The sequence below is a fragment of the Lissotriton helveticus genome, chromosome 4_1 (assembly GCF_964261635.1).
Source record: "Lissotriton helveticus chromosome 4_1, aLisHel1.1, whole genome shotgun sequence".
Classification (NCBI taxonomy): Eukaryota; Metazoa; Chordata; class Amphibia; order Caudata; family Salamandridae; genus Lissotriton; species Lissotriton helveticus.
Genome location: NC_136063.1, coordinates 1,953,242,017 through 1,953,262,918, shown reverse-complemented (window position 1 = coordinate 1,953,262,918; position 20,902 = coordinate 1,953,242,017). Strand labels below are relative to the sequence as shown.

Here is a 20,902-nt window from a genome sequence, read left to right as displayed (position 1 = left end):
ATCAACTCGCAAGACTTGATGGTGCTCTGTGATAGCATCTTGCCACCCCCTTTGAACATGTCCGATGTCCATGACCTGATGGCCCACTATAACCACGCAATGCCTAATGTACTTGACTCCGTAGCACCACTTCAGCTTAAACGAGTGTCCTCTAAATGCTCCAAACCATGGTTCAATGATAGTCTTAATGCTGAAAAAAAAAATCTTAGACTTGCAGAAATGACATGGCTATTGCATCCCTCCCTTGAGCATCTTTGTTACTTGAGATCCTTGCAAAGCACTAACAATAAACACGTCAGATGCTCGAAGACCACCTTCTTCAGAACGCAACTAGATCTAGAAAAAAACGTCCAAAAAAACTGTTCGAACTCATCAAGTCCCAAGCTAACAATCATCCTAACCTCTCCTCTGCGGGTCAAGGGTCACTCCAGAACTGCAAAGAATTCGCTGTTTTCTTCACTGATGAGTCTAATAGGATCGAGAGGGAATTAAGCTTGGCGCGGAATCTCCTCCCGAGTGGTCCTCTGAACACCCACATCCTTCAGAGTCGACTAGCTCCGACCCTTCATAGCTCTTTCTCCCCAAAAATAATGCATCTCTGCGTCTGTTCCAAACCTTGGATGAACCCACTATACACAAAATGCTGTTAACGCTGAAACCTTCCAATCAATACAATGACCATTTGCCATTGAATCTGTTCCCGGATGTGAAATCCTCCTTACTAATCCTCTGGACAACGATTGTCAATGCTTCTCTTATGCAAGGTGCTATTCTGGAGTGCCTTAAATCAGGTCAAGTCTCCCCGATCATAAAGAAACCTAATGCTGATCCGTCGGATCTTCTTGACTTTCGCCCAATCATCAACATTCCCACCTTAGCAAAACTCCTGGAGAAATGTGTGCTCGCCCAACTCTGGCATCGGATCGACCACTTCCAGCTCCTGGACCAATGCCAATCTGGTTTTCATCCTGGTCACAGTATGGAGTCTGCGCTAACACACATAGTGGATGATGCACTTAGAATGTTGGATCATAATGAAGCATGCCTATTGATCCTTCTTGACCTCTCGTCTCTTTGTTCCTTCACAACAGATCACAAAGCTTCAAGGTGAACCACTACTTGATACATCCTGTACCGGTTACCTTGGGGGTTCCACAAGGTTCAGGACTGTCCCCCACGCTCTCGCTCTTTAACCTGTTCATGGAGCCTCTAACAGAAATTCCAATATCATCCAGCATTCATTATCATATGTACGTGTATGATACCCAACCATACCTGAAGATCGCCTCCCCTGAAGACATTCAGTCCCTCAACTCAGTCCTGCTGGAAACACAAATTTCGCTGACAAGTAATCATCTGAAGTTGAGAAGCTCTTAAAACAGAATTCTTACTGATCTCACCCCAAAACCAATCCCCTGTCATGGAGCAATGGCTGAATCAGCTGACTGCTCTTAACTGCAAACTGCACCTCATGGACTCGGCATCTTCTCTGGGTATCATTCTGGACAAAAGCCAGAACATGCAGAAGCACATCAGTTCCCTCACCAAAGTAGTGAACTTCCAACTCCACCTACTCAGGAAACTCAAACCCTTTCTTTCTGTTCAAGACCTAAAGGTTGCAGTACAAGCATTTGTGATTTCAAAGCTGGACAATGGTAGCGCAAAACTCTGTGGCTTGCCTAGAGTGAGGACAGCTCCTCTAAGGGCTTCCCTAAACTCCGCTGCTAGGTCCTAACTTGCGCAAAAAAATTCCACCTCATCTCTCCGGGACTTGAGGGACCTGAATTGGCTTCCATATGAAAGTCAGATACAGTTAATAATTGCATGTATGGCTTACAAGGCCATCCACTTCAAGACCCCACTGTACCTTGCTCGGAAACTGGAGCTCTCCTGCGGTTCTAGAGCCGCCAGAAGTTCCAGCACCCTTTTGGTAAAACCACAAAAATTAAAGAAAAAAAAGATCTATAATCGAACCTTCTCTGGGATTGCTCCAAGGATCTGGGACTTCCTTCCTTCCCGAAGTCAGGGTGAACCCCTCCAAGGTCTTCTTTAAAAAAAGAAGTCAAAGGACTCTTGATGAAGAAATGTCTTCCTTAGTATGGCTCCTTCATATGATTCTGGGTCCAAACCGGTTGACTCTAGCGCAGACACCTGGTTCACAAGTTTCTTGGACAATTCTAGATTGTGACCTTGTTGCGCTGTCGATTCCTTTGTGTCTGTTTTTCCCTCAGAATAATGTTTGTCAATTAGACTTTGATTTTGTTGCCTTGTTTATTCTGTTTTGTTTTGTTTATAACCTTTGTGATGCATAGTCTGTAAAATGCTCTAATACCCTTGGTGCTCATGTTTGCGCTATATAAAACTTTCAAAATAAAATAAAAATAAAGTGAAACTATCTGGAATCCATTTGATGTGGAGTGCGGTGAACTTGTCAGTAGTTGGTGAATTTGAGGGATTTGCCAGGTCCAGGGCTACATTCAAATATCTTGAATGTTCACAATTAAAGTCACTAAGAATATAAACTGCATCACTTTGGAATAAAGAGGTCAAATGACAGTGAGGCGTGACGTGAGGGTACATTTTCCTGGTTGCTTTTGACTATCCTACCAATGCAATGGTAGCCTTTTAAAGAATCTTGCTGTATCCACTGGCAATTTTGAATCTGCTTTAAACCACTGACAATTGTTGACTACCTGTGAAGGAAACTTTCGAAGAGTTATGTCCTATCACTGACTTAAATCTATTTCGTCAGAACATTTTTCAAGAACTCAGAGTGAATGTCCAAAAATGCCTGATCCCAGTATATATATAGAGTGAAGTATAGCGCACAATTTTATAATTTGACTGCACATTTTTATTGACTTTCCTGGCATTTCAAATTGGAGTATTTTATTATAAATTCTATTTATAATATGAGAAATACAAAGGGAATGGTAAGCACTTGTTTCTCTATAGCTATTATCGGTGCATAGTTTGCCATTTCTAATTGCTGTAAATGACAGGTGTTACTCTTATTCAGTTTGAGGGAACTCAGTTATCGACCTTGAAAGGAGAAACAGACCTGTTGGCCTTGCAAGTGTACGAATTCGTGAGCTACTTGTCACACCAGAAGTCTGCAGTGAGAGTTTAAATCACTCACCCGTGTTTCTAGTAGCATGTTTAATTGCTGTCAGTATGTGAATGAAGTCACATGTGCCTCCTTCTATGTTTCTTGTAATTGTGTTTCTTCTTCTTTCCTTCTCAGCTATATTTAACCTTATACCCGTGGGTTTACGAGTAGTAGCTATTCAAGGTGTCCAAACAAAATTATATCTGGCAATGAACGGTGAAGGCTACCTTTACACATCGGTAAGTTCTCAGTCTACTTTTATATATGGTCATAAGTCACAATAGCTATACTTTTATAGCTGGCACTAAAAGGGCTTTCTTTAGCAACAGCCGTTGAATTCCCTGTGCACAAAGAGAGTCAGGTCTGAGTTACAGCTGCTTTGCCGTCCACAAAGAATATAACATAAAGCCAGGAAATGAAATGTGTTGAATAATTGATGTGAACGAGGTGATAATGACTTTTTAATATAATTTTTTTTATGCATCTTGGCCTGTTTGACATGATAGCTTATTATTATTTCCTAAAACAAACATATACCGTGTTTGCCGTTTCCATGTAAAAGCGTTCCCCAAAGCGTAGGTTTCATGCCAACTTCTTAAAGCTCCTGGTTTATATAACTGAACATGGTATACATGTGTTTGCATCGGTTAATCTATACCGCGTAAGTCTGGATGGCTATAGAGCTGTGGGGCACTGTACGTATGGGAATGAAGCTATATGGCTTGTGTGATGAGGGATAAGGAAGGCAGCGGATTTTGTACATGCGAGAGCGGAAGGTAGGAAGAGCTTTTTGGTTTTGCTGTACAAGCCTGAGGAGCTTAAGTTCAGTGCTTAATTCGAGCCGGTGGTTTCCGATGCTCGGCACCGGTACTTAATCGTCAACACCTGCACTTGTAACAGTCTGCCACAAGGTGGCGCTGTCTGGCTCATTAAAAGATGACCAGAACAAGTGTGTTCATTTTTAATTAAATATACATTAAAAATGACTATCACCCGTTGCACAAGCCATTCTCTGGGGGCCGGAAATAGACCGAATTGGCACAGTTGTAGGAGTATGATGGTTAGAAGTTGTGATGTTACTATAATTGGCAGCAGGGCAGGGGCATTATGTCGTGAACAGAGCCCTGGGACGTATGTTTTTGTACAAATTAAGCACTGGGTAAATCTAATCATAGACTGGTGAAAGTCCTCTTTAAGTGGAAAGTCCTTTCTGAATTCTGACAAGTAGTGCCAGGTTGGTAGGTGTAAGGCTGATGCTCCAGCTTCTGTGAGCACATATAGAGAATGCTTATCCCGTGGTTTTTACATTCTTACATTCAAACATTTTCAGTTAGATGAAATCCAGACTTCTTGCATTGCTTAGGTCTCCTGTGGCATTAATGTATTTGGCCAGGCAGGGAAGTGTGCTAGTGCTTACAGCTTTGAAGGGCATGCATTAAAATGTTACTGGTGACTCCATTTCATAAGTATTTAAAGTCGTCATGAATTTGTCTTCAGAAGCCACTGATTTAATGAAGAACTTCTGCCACCATGAGCTACAGTTCAAAGATTTACCATTTCTTTATATATTTTAGAATTTATTGAGCGCTCAGTCACCAACTGATATCCTGGCACTAGCCACTAAAACAGTTAAGATCACAAGAGCACAGTACTACTAAACCAATATATTATGCTGGCAATCACTGTAAACTGTGAGGCCTTAGCACAGTGCATCACACAAATGTATCCATCTTACAGGGGAAATGTGCATATATCAGATGGTCATCTGCCATTTTTAGGCGCAGTACTTACCATAACCTTCAGGGACCCTTTCCTCCCTTCCATAATAACTTAGGGAATGTGGCAAGGAAAATGGACAAAGGAGTACCTAAGATTACCAGTAAATAATGTAGGCCTTTTTGCTGAAGGGATGCTTTTGACATACATTTTCTATTCACTGGGGTGCTTCAATTTTAATTTGCAAAAATATGCTAAAAACTTATTTTGTTAGTGCTCTTCAACTAGAATTGTACTAATTGATTCTATCAGAACGTGATCATCTCTAAATTTCAAAAGTGATTGCACATAAATTATTTGCTTAGAGCATTTACACAAACAGTTTGTGAAATTCAATTGATGTTGATTTTTCTCATACAAAGTGACAATTGTAATTTTCTTTGAAGAAGACGATCCTATTGCTCTTCATTTAACTTAAAATTCCAACCATCCGGCACTCATTTGCGTTAACCACAGGCATGCATTAAACTCCACTTGAAGTTACCTATGGATAAGTACAGTAACTGCAATAGCAAAAAATCTGTTTGCACTTTTTTGATGCATTTGGAAATCAGAGGAGATTGTTAAAAATAGATGTTTAGTTTCTTGAAGGTTTGTGTGAACTGAATATCAGGAAGACTCATATATGGGACAACTCAGTTCCAAAAGCCACATGGATAAATTGGGAGTGCAAAAAAATATCTGGTGTCTGTACAGTGCACTGTACTTTTAATTTTTATGGCAAAGTAGAGAAAAAAAGTCTTTGCAGTGATTTCTTTTAACACATTTGGCTCCAGAAGAATATGTAAGTTGCCCATCGCGCCAGTTATGACTCTTGGTGGTGCACTTCAGTAGTAGTAATAATAATAATTAACTTTATTTAGACTATAGTCTATTAAACTGCACAGCACTATAAACAAATTATTTCATCAAAACCTTAAGATCGCGATTGTGTTAGGGATTTCTAATCAGAAGATGGAGGAAGCTGATCGTAAAATGGTGTACATAGCTAAGGCGGTATTTCGGCTTTGTCTGGCTACGGTCTGGCTCAATCCAAATCCTCCATCGATACATGTCTGCTTTAGTAAATTATTATTTATATATAATTGGGAAATATCTGTGTTTAGAAGAAGGGAGAGCAGGGCAAGGGCCAAAGGCGAAAAGATCTGGGCATCCCTAACTAAATGGTTGAACAAAGATTAATTGCTTATGTATTACCAATACACCCAGGCTGGTTCTCATATATTTTGGTTTGTATTTTTTCTTTGTGGGGATCCACCGTGGGTGGGGGGAGAGTGGGGTGAAAAAGTAAAATTTTGATCATCAGATATGGTATCTTGTGTTCTGAATATGTGAATGTATGTTACATTGATTTTTCTTGCTTTTGATGTCCAATAAAAATCATTTAAAAAACAAACAAACCTTAAGATCGCAAAATGATCTAAAATAAACCAATGCATACCTGCTTCCATCTACAATACTAACAAAGGCTTATCCAAGCCGATAATAACATCAATAAAGTGCATATTACATAGGAGTCTTAGGCATCCAGCCTGGCTCTTATACCATATTTTATAAATAATTATTATAAATATTGGCACCTAATTGTTAAGTATAAATAGTTCATCAACACGTAAACACTCATACAGTGCACCTTCAAACCTGATTCAGGTGAGCTTTCACATTCAGTTTACACAAATGCAAGGTGTTCAACCATATTCTAAATTTTAAAATGGTCGTAGAAAATAAGTCTAGACAGGTAGACCAGCTAAAATTGGCCAGGAGCGAGTATAAACGGGCTGTAGTATCAGCTAAAAAGGACTCTGAAGATTGATACTGGGAAGCATTGAAAGAGGCAAGTTTGGGGAAGGATGCGGGACGCTTCTGGACCATTATTAGAGAAAGGAATAGGCCAGACGGGACCCTGATAACTTGTAATATATCTGCCCAAAGGTGGTTTGACCACTTTTCAAAACTTTATTCCTGTTCCCAGAATATCTCTTCGCAGTGTAATGGGTTAAATTACCCAGGAATTAAGGAGGACCTAAATATTTATCCCTTCACACATAAGGAGGTAGAAAGGGCAATTGACTACATTGTTCCCCGTAAAGCGGCAGGTCTTGAGGGTATCCCTGGAGACCTTATCCATCTTGATCGGCCGAAATGGGCAAAGGTCATTACCATGTTAATTAACGCTATGGTAAATGGTGCACAGGTCCCTGTGTCGTGGAAAGGGACAGAGGTCGTCCCTATTTTCAAAAAGGGAGATAGGGACGACCCTGCCAACTACCGACCAATAAGTTTACTGGACTCCTCACAAAAAGTAGTGGGGAAGGTGATCCTCCAGAGAATTCAACAATGGATAGATGACAGTAGAGTCCTTTCCGATTACCAGGCAGGTTTCCGATCAGGAACTGGGACCATAGAGCAGGCATTTCGCCTGCTCCTTATCTATTGGAAAGTGGTCGTTCTGGGCGGGGGTAGTCTTTACTTCGCATTTATAGATCTAAAGACTGCCTTCGACCTTGTCCCTAGGGAGCGTCTGTGGGGAGTTCTCCTGGAGATGGGGATTCCCCGTTATCTTCTCCTGCTACTAGTGAGGATGCACGAAGGCAACTTCGCGCAAGTAAGGTGGGGCCAGCAGGGGCAGAAGACTGACAGAATCCCGGTGAACAGGGGCGTCCGTCAGGGATGTGTTTTGGCTCCCACCATGTTCTCTTTATATGTGAACGGGGTGGTGCAGCACTTATTGCAAATTCCATCTGACGCACCATCCCTGGCGGGCAAAAAAATTCCAACTCTCCTGTTCGACGACGATACTCTGCTTATCTCTAAATCCCCTGTTGGCCTGCAGACTCTCCTAGACAGCTTCCAAGCATTTTGCACTTTGCGAGGCTTAGTGATAAACACAGATAAAACTAAATATCTGATATTAAATCCTCCCAAAAAAACCATTAGGGCTCCTGTCCTGAACCATGTCCAACTGGAGAGGGTCACTGTCTTTGACTACCTGGGCATTCGCATCTCTGACAACACGCAGTGGACATCCCACCTACAGAAAATGCTATTGTGCCGCAAAAGAGTAGGGGGGACCATTCTTCGAGAACAGCGATCTACAACATCGAAGCCTATTGCCCCTGTGATAGCCATATACAAGGCCAAGGGAGTGACTTCTGCCCTGTATGGCGCAGAGTTATGGGGATTGGGTAATGTGGACGTGCTGACGAGATCGGAAAACAAGTTCCTCAGGGACCTAATGGCGCTCCCCCAGAGTACGCCTATGATCCCTCTGCTCATGGATCTGGGTTGCCATGCAATATCCGACCTCGCCAAACTTCGACCACTCTTACTATGGGCTCGCTTATGGCGCGCCCCAGAACTAACTAAGTACGCAGAGGGCCTGTCAGAAGTCATGTCTATGGTTGGTTGGCACAAAATCAGTTGGCTCAAGCACGTTAAAACCCTCTTATGTGACTTGGGCCTCAAGGACGCCTGGGTAACTAAATCTGCCCCCACTAAAGTAGTGTAAAAGAGAATCTACTGGAATTGGGTAGCGTCCAAACAACGTTCCGACCCTAACCTAGGCAGGCTTACTGAAAGCTTCATGGAGTTCAAAGATGTAGCACTTTGCGAACCCTACCTGGATATTATCCAGAAACCTCATGATCGGGCATTGTACTTTAAATTCAGGGTTGGTATTTTACCGATCTGCGAGTTTACTGCTCGATGGGCGCCTCCCCGACAGAAACTACCTAGTTGCCCCTTTTGTACCACGAGGGTAGAATCATTGGCCCATGTTCTGTTTGCATGTCCATTGTATCAACTGCCAAGGAGGCGTTGGCTTAAGCCTCTCTGTAAAGAACTGGGAACTAGGCAATATTCTGTGGCACTACGTGTTCTTAAATCTGACACCCGTACATTTTATGTATGCGGTATCGCAAAGTTTTTAAGCTGGGCTTGGTCCATCAGAACTCAAAGGCTTAAAGTTATTATTTAATCTGGTTTTTAAAAATCTGTATTAATGAATTGAATCCCTATGTCCCATTTAATTGATCATACGCAAAGTTCACAGGATGGCTTTTATGTATTTTACAGTTATTGGCACTTTGCAATGGGCGATAAGGATGTCTTATCAAATGTTTTTAATTTTATGGAATAATATGTGTATTTATGCTTTTAAGATATGTTTTTATCGAAATGAAGCACTTTGAATTGTGAACTGAATAAGGATAAACTGTGGATTTTTGTCACGACTGTCTTAAGTAATATGTTGAGATCTTTGACTTTAGACAAGTTTGAGCTTCATTTCTAATTTGCTCCTTATTTTTAGTTCTGTTTTTGTTGAACTAAGAGGAGCCCCAAATTTAAAGTAATTTGGGGCTTATTTACGAGGCCTTGCGTCACTTATGCGCTGCCGGTGCGTCACTTTTTGTGATGCACCAGCGGGGTAAAAAATGCGCCATGTTGCGTCATATTTACAAAGAGAGGCATCTAGGTAGATGCGTGACTTTGTAAACGCCTGCGCCACATTATACCTGTGTCAGGTATAATGTATGCAGGGTGGGCATTATGAGATTTCACTGCGCCACTTCTAGGACGCGAATTCATCAATATCTTACGCAGGCACATTTAACATGGGACTTGCCCATGTGAAATGACCCAGTGCTGGAGTTGCATCACTTTTGTGACACACTCCAGCAATGCGTCAATTTTACGCCTACAGATAGGTCAGAAATACTGAAGTATCTGTAACTCCTTGTGACAGGATGCGTCATGATGTAAATATGACGCATCATTGGTGTCACACGGAGGGCACAATGAAAAGTGACACATCGCTGTTTTCATGCAGCGATGCATCACTTTTCATAAATGAGGACCCCTTATGTTTAAGTAGTTGAAGGATTGATTAATTTTTTTTATTCAATTTAAAAAATATAATCATATTAGAACAAGCATAATGATGGATTAAATCGAAATACAAATGTATAATTCTTAAACTTGCCACTAGCCATGCTGGCCCCGCTCAGTTCACTTTGAAAAATTGCATTCAAACACAAGGTAGATACTTTTGTTTCTTTCAGTGGAAACCTTAGCAGCTTTGATTATGAACAATTATTCTAAGATTTTAGACTTGTTTGCTCTCTGATTGCTTGGACCATTGTGCTGCGGGAGAGATTACAAAATTTTTTTTTAGACATTTACCTTCTAAATTTTACCTATCCTGCTTGAACCCTAGGTTTAGAACCTGTGCCCCATAAATGACCCGAAGGAAGAACCATGGCTCCATGTACAGCAAAAATGGGTACAATTGAGGAGTCACCATAGTCCCTTTGAGCTTCTTAAGCGCACTTATCATAGTCAAGGCTTGGGTTTCTGTCAGGTCCAAGTGCAACTTCCAATTTAACTTTTATCAATGGTCATTCCTCTTTAATAGTAAGTATCTACCTCTTCCACCTTCATTCCCCAGATTATCAGGTGAATGAATTTATCTTTTACCAAATACAAGAACGTTTTTTTTCCTAGATTAATTGTTAAGCTGTTCATCTCACTATAACCAGATATGCCTTCATCTTTCGTCCACAGTCCCATTTGGGTTAGATCCATAATAACCAAGTCATCCCCAAATACTAATCACAGAATATATCGCCCTCCCATATTTGGAGAGTGTGAAGGTGTATTGTGTAAAGTCAGTAATATGTCTGCAAGGTACAGTGAAAATAAAGCAGGGGTAGTACACATCCCTGCCATAGACCATTGGGTAGAGCACTTCAGATCCATGAGGTAGTTGGAAAAAATAACTTCACACTCACACTCCACTTTTACCGACTCCTCAGGTATAAGGCTCAAGACAGCAGCTGCTCCTTTTCAGTGTGTGGAATCACCTTATGCCCTACATATGTCTCGCATGGCCGTGTGACGGAATTGAATGGTAGTGACAAAAACTCCTAGGCAATGTCAATAAAGCAAACAGTATACAGAGTATCTATGACATTAAGAAGACCAAGGAAGACGGAAAAAATATATTCAAAGTTGTTACCGTTTTAATAATTTCTTCTCATATTATCTAAAATAATTATATTCATACAAAACATTTAAAAAATGCAACACAATATGTAACATCACATTTAATCAATATGTATAAATAAAGGGTTAAAAAGTGGCAATATCTTTATCAACTCGACGCGCATTTCGGTGTGTACAACGCCTTCTTCAGGAAAGCCACACAATTATAGATCCTGTTTCAATGTGATTAGTTCCTAGTGATTAAAACCTGCAACTCCATAGTTGGTGGATTTCCTTGAGTCTAATAAATGGCTGATAAAAATGCAGTACACCGAATGTGCAATGATGTCTTATTAATTTTAAAATCAATGGTTTCACGAAAAGGTTGGATGTCTGGTTATCAAACAACATTAAACACAAGATGAGGGGAGAGGGTGAACCACATCTACAACTCTACCAACCCGAACCCCCTGATATCCAATAGTACACACGTAGAGGGATGAAGAGAATCAAAATCAAACCCAAAGCACCCCGTACAACAAAACAAAAGTGATTGTTTTGAAAATACTGCCCTCACTCACACACCGAAGTGTGTGACATGCTTCATCATCGGGTCTGCTTATAATACGCCCAGGTGTAGCCACACTCTGGACGGAGCATAGGGAAGGGGGTTTGAAAATAAAAGACCACTGGACACAATATAACACCACACAACATATATGCATAAACAAAAAATGTGATCAGTGAATGTCACCCTGTGACTGGAACTAAAATGCAACACGTGCAGTTAATCAGGAAGTGTTAAAACTGGTTTGAGGATACCAAACAGGAATTTATTGACAGGTTCCGCAACCAGAATTGAAAGAAAAGAAAGGATGGGTAGTGTTTCCAAGAGAAAATCAAGTTCTCAAAACAACCCTCCTTATACCACTGTTGTCAACATATTTCGACCGACTTACTGTGCCATGAGGGTCACCCCGGTCTTCTTCAGGACATGTGTTGCTATCAGTCCTGCAATTGGTGAAGCCGCAATTCGGTCAAAGTACCAATTTTACTGATCACCCTGGATTCCAATTAAATCAGAATGTGTGGAGGGGATCCTGTCACGTACCGCAACAAGCCAGAACTCTCCAGAGTTGTGGCGGCTCGCTCGTCCTCCACCAATCTTCACTCCAGCTTTCTTCCTCTTCGCGTTCTTCGGTCCCGGCGTCGGCGTTTTCTCCTGGCAAGTTCAGGTTTGCGCAGCGATCTCCTTCCGGTGTCTCCGTCGCAGGACACTCCAGTGGTGTTGCTTTCGCTTTGCAGGCGTTCCTCGTTCCTCAAAGAAGGGTCCTGATTGGTTCTCGCTTTGCTCGGCTCCTCCCTGAAAGCAGTCTGCATCCGGGTTACTGGTGGAAGGCTGTGGGAGGAGGGAAGACTCGCAGGTTAGCAAGGATCCGATACCGACGTCCTCCTCTGCTGTATATTGGTAAGGGATCCATTGCGGGTTTTTAGCATTCCTTGATTCACTATAGACGTGGGCGGAACCTCCCTCACATCCCCCTTCCCTAACTTTCTTGTTTACAAGAAACATTTCACAGGGATATCGGGACATAAAATCCGCTTTTGCATGTTCTTTCCATTTCCTATGATGCACAGTATATCTGTAGGACTGTAAGGCCAGGAACCATCTCAAAATCCTTGGGTTGTGTCCTTTGTGTCTAGAAAGCCACTCAAGGGGCGGGTGGTCTGTGTATAAGTGGAACTCCCTTCCGTCTAAATAGTATTTGAGAGCCTCTACAGCCCACTTGATGGCTACAGCCTTTTTTTCAATAACAGCATATTTGGTCTCCCAGGGAAAGAGTTTTCAGCTGATAAAGAGGATAGGATGTTCTTCCCCGTTGTCACCTTCTTGTGATAGCACAGCACCGATACCCTGATCCGAGGCATCCGTTTGTAGTAAAAATGGTCTCTCATAATTGGGATTGACAAGGACTGGTTTAGACGTAATGGCCTGTTTCAATTGCTGAAACGCCCCTAATTCTGAGGGGTTTCTCAAACTTCTTTCAGCCTGACTGGTCTTTCTTAGTAGGTTGGTTAGGGGAGACGCAATGTCTGAAAAATGTGGGATAAACCTCCTATAATAACCAAGTAGACCTAAAAAGGCCCGGAGGTCTTTCTTGTTTTTGGGAAAAGGAAACTGGTCTATTGCTGCCACTTTTTCTGTCTGTGGTTTTATACACCCTCCTCCCAAAAGAAACCCTAAGTACTTTACTGATTGTGAGGCCAAATGACTTTTGGCTGGGTTGATGGTCAATCCTGCATGGTGTAGCGATAGGATAACCTGAGATAAATGCTGTACATGTTCCTCACAGGAATTGCTGTAAATAATGATGTCATCTAAATACGCAGCAGCCAAAGGGCAAGACCTTAAAATGGCAAAATCCTTTAGGCGTACTGAATGCAGTTTTCTCCTTATCCTGAGGTCTTAGTGGCACTTGCCAATACCCTTTACACAGATCAAGAGTACTGATTTATTGGGCCTTGCCAAGTCTTTCCACCATTTCATCGACCCGCGGAAGGGAGTTAGCATCGAACTGTGATATTTTATTCACTTCTCTAAAGTCTATACAGAAGCGTATAGACCTGTCTTGTTTGGGCACTAGGACGACAGGAGAACACCATTCACTTTTAGGGGGTTCTATGATGTCCATTTGCAACATTTGCTGTATCTCTTCCTCTATGGCTGCTCTTCGGGCTTCAGGGACCCTGTATGGTTTTAGTCTGACTATTTTTCTTGGTGGAGTATGGATTTCATGTTCCACCAGTGTTGTTCTACCTGGAGCTAGGGAAAAGACTTCTTGTAGGGGAAAAAGAGCCTCCCTTAGTTCGACTTTTAGGTTATCCGCAAGTTCGGGATTATACTCTGTTCTGTCAGGGGTATAGTCGGTTGAGCTACCATCACTGGGGTGGGTCCTACCCACTTCTTTAGCAAGTTTATGTGAAATATTTGAGTGGTTTTCTTTTGGGGGTCCAGTTCTAATTTGTAGGTAACTGGGGTGATGTTTTCTATCACCTTAAATGGTCCTTGCCACTGACTGAGCAGTTTATGTTCAGAAGAGGGACGTAACAACAAGACCTGATCACCTATCTCGAGGGATCGTTCTTTAGTAGTCTTGTCATATTGTTTTTTTTGTCTAAGTTGTGATTGTTCTAAATTAGTACCAACAATCTCTCGTACTTGATTTAGATGGGACTTGAAACTGGATACATAATCCTATAGGGTTTTTGTGGTGTCAGATTCCTCCTCCCACTCTTCTCTCGCCATGTCAATAAGAGTGCGGGGAAACCTTCCATATAGTAATTCGAAAGGGGAATAGCCCAAGCTCTTTTGATGATGGCACCGAATAGTAAATAGAGCAAGAGGAAGCATGTCCTCCCATTTGTGTGCTTCTAAATTTAATAATTTCTTCAGGGTCATCTTTAAAGTGGAGTCATACCGTTCAACTAGTCCATCCGTTTGGGGATGGTAGGCAGCGGTACGAATCTGTTTAATGTGCAATTGTTGATATACTTCCTTCATGAGTCGGGAAGTAAAGGGCGTGCCTTGATCAGTCAAGATTTCCTTTTGGAACCCTACTCTAGAAAATATATTAATCATAGCCTTAGCAATTTGGGTAGTGTTGGGTTGTCTCAAGGTTACAGCTTCCGGAAATCTTGTGGCATAGTCTACTAAGACCAGCACATATCGACATCCACTGCAGGAAGGAAGTAGAGGACCTATTATGTCCATACCCACCCGGGAAAATGGAACATCAATTATGGGTAAGGGTCTAAGGGGTACTTTGGGGGGAAGTGGCGGACTAGTTTTTTGACACACTGCACATTCTCTACAGTACTTCCTGACTTGGTGGTAAATACCGGGCCAATAAAACCTTACCAGTATGGCTTTTTCTGTTTTCTCTCCCCCAAAATGGTGCTAAATACTGTGTGCTAAATACAACACTCTGTCCCTAAAAGGAACAGGTAACAAAAGTTGTGAGGGTAGTGTTTTACCGCCTTTCCTATATAACATTCCTTTATTGATAAAAAATTGTGGACCTACTTGAAGGGGGTCTTCCTGCTCGCTGGCTTGTCTCCAGGCTTCTTGCAGAGTGTTGTCTTCCCTTTGTGCCGCCCGAAAACTCCTGTCATGTTCTCATAAAGGAACAGGCTTTGTAAGTAGGACTGGTTTCCGTTTTTGCTTTACCTGCTTTCGTTGTCGCCTACTTCTCCTGTCTTTGCCTGGTTCCCATTCGATTTGGGGTTCTGAAAAGAAGAGGGCTTCTTCTCTCCAATCTATTGTAGCCGCCCTTTTCCTCATTAATAGTTGATTAAAGTGGGGATAATCTGTACCAAGTATCATAGGTTCCGGTAAATGAAGAAGAAGACCAACCCTCATTTTGATAGGGTTTTGGGCGGGTTGGTGTTGTATATCCAAATCAGTCATGGGATACAACTTATTATCACCGTGTATGCATTGGATGTTTACTAGTCCCGTAGGAGGGGTAACCTCTTCAGGGACTATTTGGGGTCTGATCAAGGTCTGTTTGCTTCCTGTATCTACAAGGGCTTCTCTAGGTTCCCCATTCACGGCAATTTGTTGGTGGAAGGAGGATGACTCCTCTACAGGTCTGCCATATAGGACTCTTGTCCTATAACCTTATTTTTGGGGACATACCATAGCTATGTGTCCAAAAGTCCCACAGTGGAAACATTGGGGTCCTACAGGGGCTGTAGGTCTCTGAACCACTGGCAGGTGATGAGGTACACGTGTACAAGGGTTACTGCTTCGGGTTTCTTGGGGAACATGGAAGATCATGATGGCCTGACTACAGGATTGTGCAGGGGGTTTCCAAGTGCCTTCGTCCTTTCCTTTCTGTACTTCTTGGTCCCTAAAATACGCAGAAGCTAATTCCACTGCTCTTTCTAGGGTCAGGTCAGTGTGTTGGCATACCCACTTCTGAATAGGTGGGTGCAGAGAAGTAAGAAATTGTTTTAAATATATATTCTCAAAGATAGCCTCTTTAGAAGCTGTCATGGGCTTTAACCAACGATCAGTAGCATTTTTTATACGGTAACACAGAGCTCGGGGGTTCTCCTGAGGACCTTCTTTAATATGTCGGAGACGTTGTCGATAAGTTTCTTCATTAATTCCCATCCTTTCTAAAACACATCGCTTGATATCAGGATAGGGTGTCAGTCCCAGGGGATTTGCAGCCTGGTATGCCGTCTGGAGATCCCCACTCAGAAGAGGTCCCAGATACTGACCCCACCTATCTTCGGGCCATTGAGCAGCTCGAGCCATTCTTTCAAAATTAGAACGAAAGAAATCAGGATCTTCCCCTGGTACGTATTTCTGTACTACTATGGACTGAGGGGCAGTATATCCGCGAGGTTGTCCCAATGTTTCTGCCAATTTTTCTATGGTAGCCTCTTGTGATGGACTCTGTCCAGTAATAGTTTTATGTAACACACCCCTGTCTGTTTCTGCAGTTTCCAAAAACCGCTCCATGACTTTTTCCAATCGTTCTTGTCCTTCTGCCATTTTCTTAATGACGGTCTCCATGGCTTCTGATCCTACTTCTGACACCAAATGTCGTAGGGATGGTCGGAAGCAGAAGCAAGGAGGCCGTATAGGGTCAATATTGAGGCTATTTATTGATTCTTAAACTTATAGGAAGGAGGCATACAGTTAGCATCAAATGTCAAATGAAAGTCAGGATAGAAAAGTAGGCATTATTTCCAAAGATGTAGTTCTTCTCTTCTGCTGATGTCCCTGGGCGGTTGAGTGTCTTCCAGTAGGTTTTTCCCATGTCGTGAAACCTGTGACGGGTTTCCGGTGGTCCGTTCCTTGGAGCTGAAACCAATTACGGGTTTCAGGGGTAGCCCGGATCTGGAGACACTTCCAAACAGAAGAGAGTGGCGTCAGTGTCTATCCTTTTAACTCTAGGGGGGTACCGTCACCAGAACCACGTGAGGGATAGTACACTAACTGCAGTGTGAGGATGTTTAATTTCAAGAGAAAAACTATGCTGTTTTACCCATGTCTGAAGGGCTAAGTAAAGGGCTGCTAAAAATAATAGGAGTCAAGCAAGGTTAATAAGGTTCGGTAGGTTTATGAGGCAGGGGTCGGGTAGTTAAACAAGCTTTGCGCCTTGATTTGAGGATCCACACAGTAAAACACAAGGGGGCCGATTATGATAGAGGATTTTCCGCCTCCTCCGGGCCGGCGGAAGCCACCGCCGGCCCGGAGGAGGCGGAAAATCCTCTGCGGAGTCACCAAAGACCCACCGCCGCATTACGATGGCTGGTGGGTCTTGGATTCTGTCCGCTGCTTTTCCGCCGCGGTCGGATTACAACCGCGGCGGAAAAGCTCTCCTTTGGCTGGCAGTGTCTATCAGACACCGCCAGCCAAATTAGGAAGCATTAGTAAACATGCTTTTCCGCGGCGGTTTTTCCGCCGTGGAAAAGCATGTGTACTTTTGCTTTTGGGGGCCCGTTGCGGGCCCCCAGGGCGTAGGCGGGTGGGGGGTGCACATGGGGGGTACCTATGGTACCCCCCAGCATTTACATGCACAAAGCGGCAGGCACCGCACGGTGCCTGCCGCTTTGTGCATGTAAATGTTACACATGCACTTTTAACATTGCGGCGGGTGCTGCTTGAAGCAGCACCCGCCGCAATGTTAAATATCCAGGATGTGACCGCCAGGGTGGCGGTCACATCCTGATTTGCATGGAGGGACCTCCGCAGTCCATGCGGACGGTCCCTCCAACTCTGGGATGGCGGACGGACGCAAGTCTGTCCGCCATCCTAATCGGCCCCTAGGTGTTAAAGCAGCCCGTTTGCCAGAACGTGCAGAGCCCTCCCTGTATCCTCCCCGATCCACCTTCAACCCCAGACAGCGTCCCTCCCCTTCCCTAGACCCTTGCCCGTCACGTACCGCAACTAGCCACAACTCTCCGGAGTTGTGGCGGCTCGCTCGTCCTCTGGGCTCCACCCATCTTCACTCCAGCTTTCCTCCTCTTCGTGTTCTTTGGTCCCGGCGTCGCCGTTTTCTCCCGGCAAGTTCAGGTTCGCCCAGCGATTTCCTTCCGGTGTCTCCGTCGCAGGACACTCCAGTGGTGTTGCTTCTCGCTTTTCAGGCGTTCGTCGTTCCTCGAAGAAGGGTCCTGATTGGTTCTTGCTTTGCTCGGCTCCTCCCTGAGAGCAGTCTGCATCCATGTTACTGGTGTAAGGCTGTGGGAGGAGGGAAGACTCACGGTTTAGCGTGGATCCGATACCGACATCCTCCTCTGCTGTATATTGGTAAGGGATCCATTGCGGGTTTTTAGCATTCCTTGATTCACTATGGACGTGGGCGGGACCTCCCTCACAGAGCTTTATTCAGGAGTTCTCGCTGTCAGGATTAAAAAACTGTGCACCTGCCGTATGGATATAAACCGCACGTGTAGAGTAATAGATTACAGTGTTTTTTAATCCTGACAGTGAGAACTCCTGAATAAAGCTCTATGTTTGGTTCTCTCTAGCCAGTTTTACCATCACTTCACTCACTTTAATCCTTCTTCTTTTGCGTTGCATTCTCACTCACACTAGTAGTCACATTTGGAGGGTCTAGCAGATCCAGTTAGATCAGCTGAAAAACATTCCTGAGAGGGGGTTGTAGCCCTCAGAGGAACTAGGTTTTTCCTCTGGGAGGAGAATCCCAAATGATGAAGCATGCCACCATAGGTGGGCGAGGGATTACTTCCTAAAAGGATCTTTCTCCCAGTTAGGTTTGTGGTAGTGCCTTTGTGTATTTCTGTCCTGTTTTTGTCCAGATAACTTAGCCCTGAGGATTTTTGTTGTATTTGATTGATAGTTTGGGGATGTAATCCTTGTCAGGTCTTTAAAAAAAGTTCCCTAGGACCTTCCAATCCGAATTGTGTATTAGTTGGCTCTCATACCCTGAGTTGGGTCTGCTATTTCTTTGTTGATTTTCCTCATCCTGAGTCAGGAATGAAAGGAGGGAAAGGGGGAAAGAGAGAGAGAGAGAGAGGGAGAGAGAAACAACGAGTGAGAAAGAGGGAGGGAGAGAGAGAGAGAGAGAGAGAGAGAGAGAGAGAAGGAGACTTACTTTTCTTTACTGTCCCATATGAGCGCACTTTCAGATAGATGAGCTCAGGATGTGCAATGTACAAGCACCTCATATTTGATTTAATAAACTGTAATATTGCTCCATGTATAATAAAAATCTAGGTTATATATAGGGGTTACATGACTAATGACTTGCCTCTTAGTTCAATAATGGCATTGTCATTGGGGGGCGACCCATGGATATTTCTAAAAATGATCACTTTTAATAAATGTCTTTGTATGCATTGATATTAACTGATGCAGTAAGGTAAAATGCTTCCACGTTTTAAAAAAATACATTTTTTTGAATTTTGAATAGATTGTATCGAATTTCTTTATCATGGCTTTTGCACAATATACATGCCAAATATTTTCATGGTTCAGTTGTGCATGGACACTTAAAGCCACGCCTGAACCATTGTTCGGCTCTGGCTGTGCCTGCCCCATTAATTTGCATGAATGCCTTCCTCTATTTGCTATTCAGGATTAGTACACGGGGCTGTCAGTCACTGAACAACATGATTTTTAAAAGGCAGGGACTGGAAACAAGGCGCCTTGCCCAAATGCACCAATTTGGCAAATACACCATTGAAACTTCTTGTAGTAGAGACAAAGGAAAATGCATGCCGTGAAATTATATTTAAATTAGTTGTCCAAGTGTAGGGACTCCAGGATATTGTGTTGTACGTGACTGTAGTCATGAGTTTCAAGAGAGAACCACCATGCCTTGGTGGAATGGGCAGGGCCATAACTTCAGCTGGGGTACTTTAGGTTGTCACACCTCTAACGCATTTTTGGTTCAGTAGTTTGGTCTGGGTGACCCTGAGTCAGGTCTGCTATATCTGTGTTGATTTTTCCCATGGTTATATTTGTTTTAGTATGTTCATTTTTTGGATCAGAATTTTAAATATATAGTGACCAATTTACAAAAAAAGTTGTAAATCTGCATCTATAGAAGTACTCCTTGAATGGGTGCAACTCAGCGGTGGCCAGCACAGGTAAGCTTGGTGAGGCGGAGCAGGGCATGGCGGGGGGACGCTGATGGATGATAGAGTAGGTGTAGTTTATTTAATTATACCCATTCCGTCATCTGTCGACTCTCCCTCACTCCGCTCTGCCCCCGGCTCCCTGCATTTACCTGTGCCGGCCGCCAGTGGTGCTAGTTTACTACTTTTTAGAATTCACAAACTTTGGCAGTAATAGGTTGGGACAGGTGTGACAATTTAAACTTTCTAGTCATACTACTGGGAATCAAATACCCAAAAGATGATGGGATGACTGCTTGCAAAGAGTCAAAGCAGTGACAATAACTTAAGGTAGCATTCCAGCTCATTGTTTTCTGCCCACTTTAGCAATATATACAGAGGCCCCCCTAATGCAAATCAGTACTGACCCTGTTCCTTTTGGAAACAGTCCATCACAAATCTTGGTCATTTAAACTCCCACCACCTACAGCCCACTGCTTTTTTTAGTGGCAAAATTTGAGATTCATACCTCTCAAATCTCACTTGCTAAGCTTCACCACTGCACTCAGTATTTGACACTCAAGCAGGAATTTACACAAAAGCGATGTTCATAGCCTTCACCCTTCTGCTGACTTTGGAGGAGTTATCCCTTCCCATTCAGGTCCATCACGGTGACCTATTGTGCAGCTCCTGTGAGCAATTTTATACTATTTACACCGATTCAAATGCTGAATACCTGTTAAGTAAAACCTATGCCTGGAAAGTATTATCATGTGTTAAGTGACAAAATATTGAAGTAACATTGCCAGAAAATGTGCCGCAGTATAGTGCATTATTTGCATTTTGTTGCAGCATAATTTAGTCTACCCTCCCACCTATTTGGTTGCTCAATTGCATTGCAGCATAATTCCAGCTCCTCTGGTTTAACACTCTTAA

The 20,902-nt window shown here is 43.1% G+C and overlaps 1 protein-coding gene across 7 annotated transcripts in view; it reads left to right on the top strand.

Moving 5' to 3' along the window:
- The window catches only part of FGF13 (fibroblast growth factor 13), a 1,132,668-nt gene that overhangs the window by 880,924 nt on the left and 230,842 nt on the right, over positions 1-20,902 (top strand). For all 7 annotated transcript variants that reach the window (XM_078688624.1, XM_078688621.1, XM_078688626.1 and 4 more), the window contains one exon: positions 3,245-3,348. In XM_078688624.1, the coding sequence (XP_078544750.1) occupies positions 3,245-3,348 (104 nt within the window). The remainder of the gene's footprint in view (positions 1-3,244; positions 3,349-20,902) is intronic.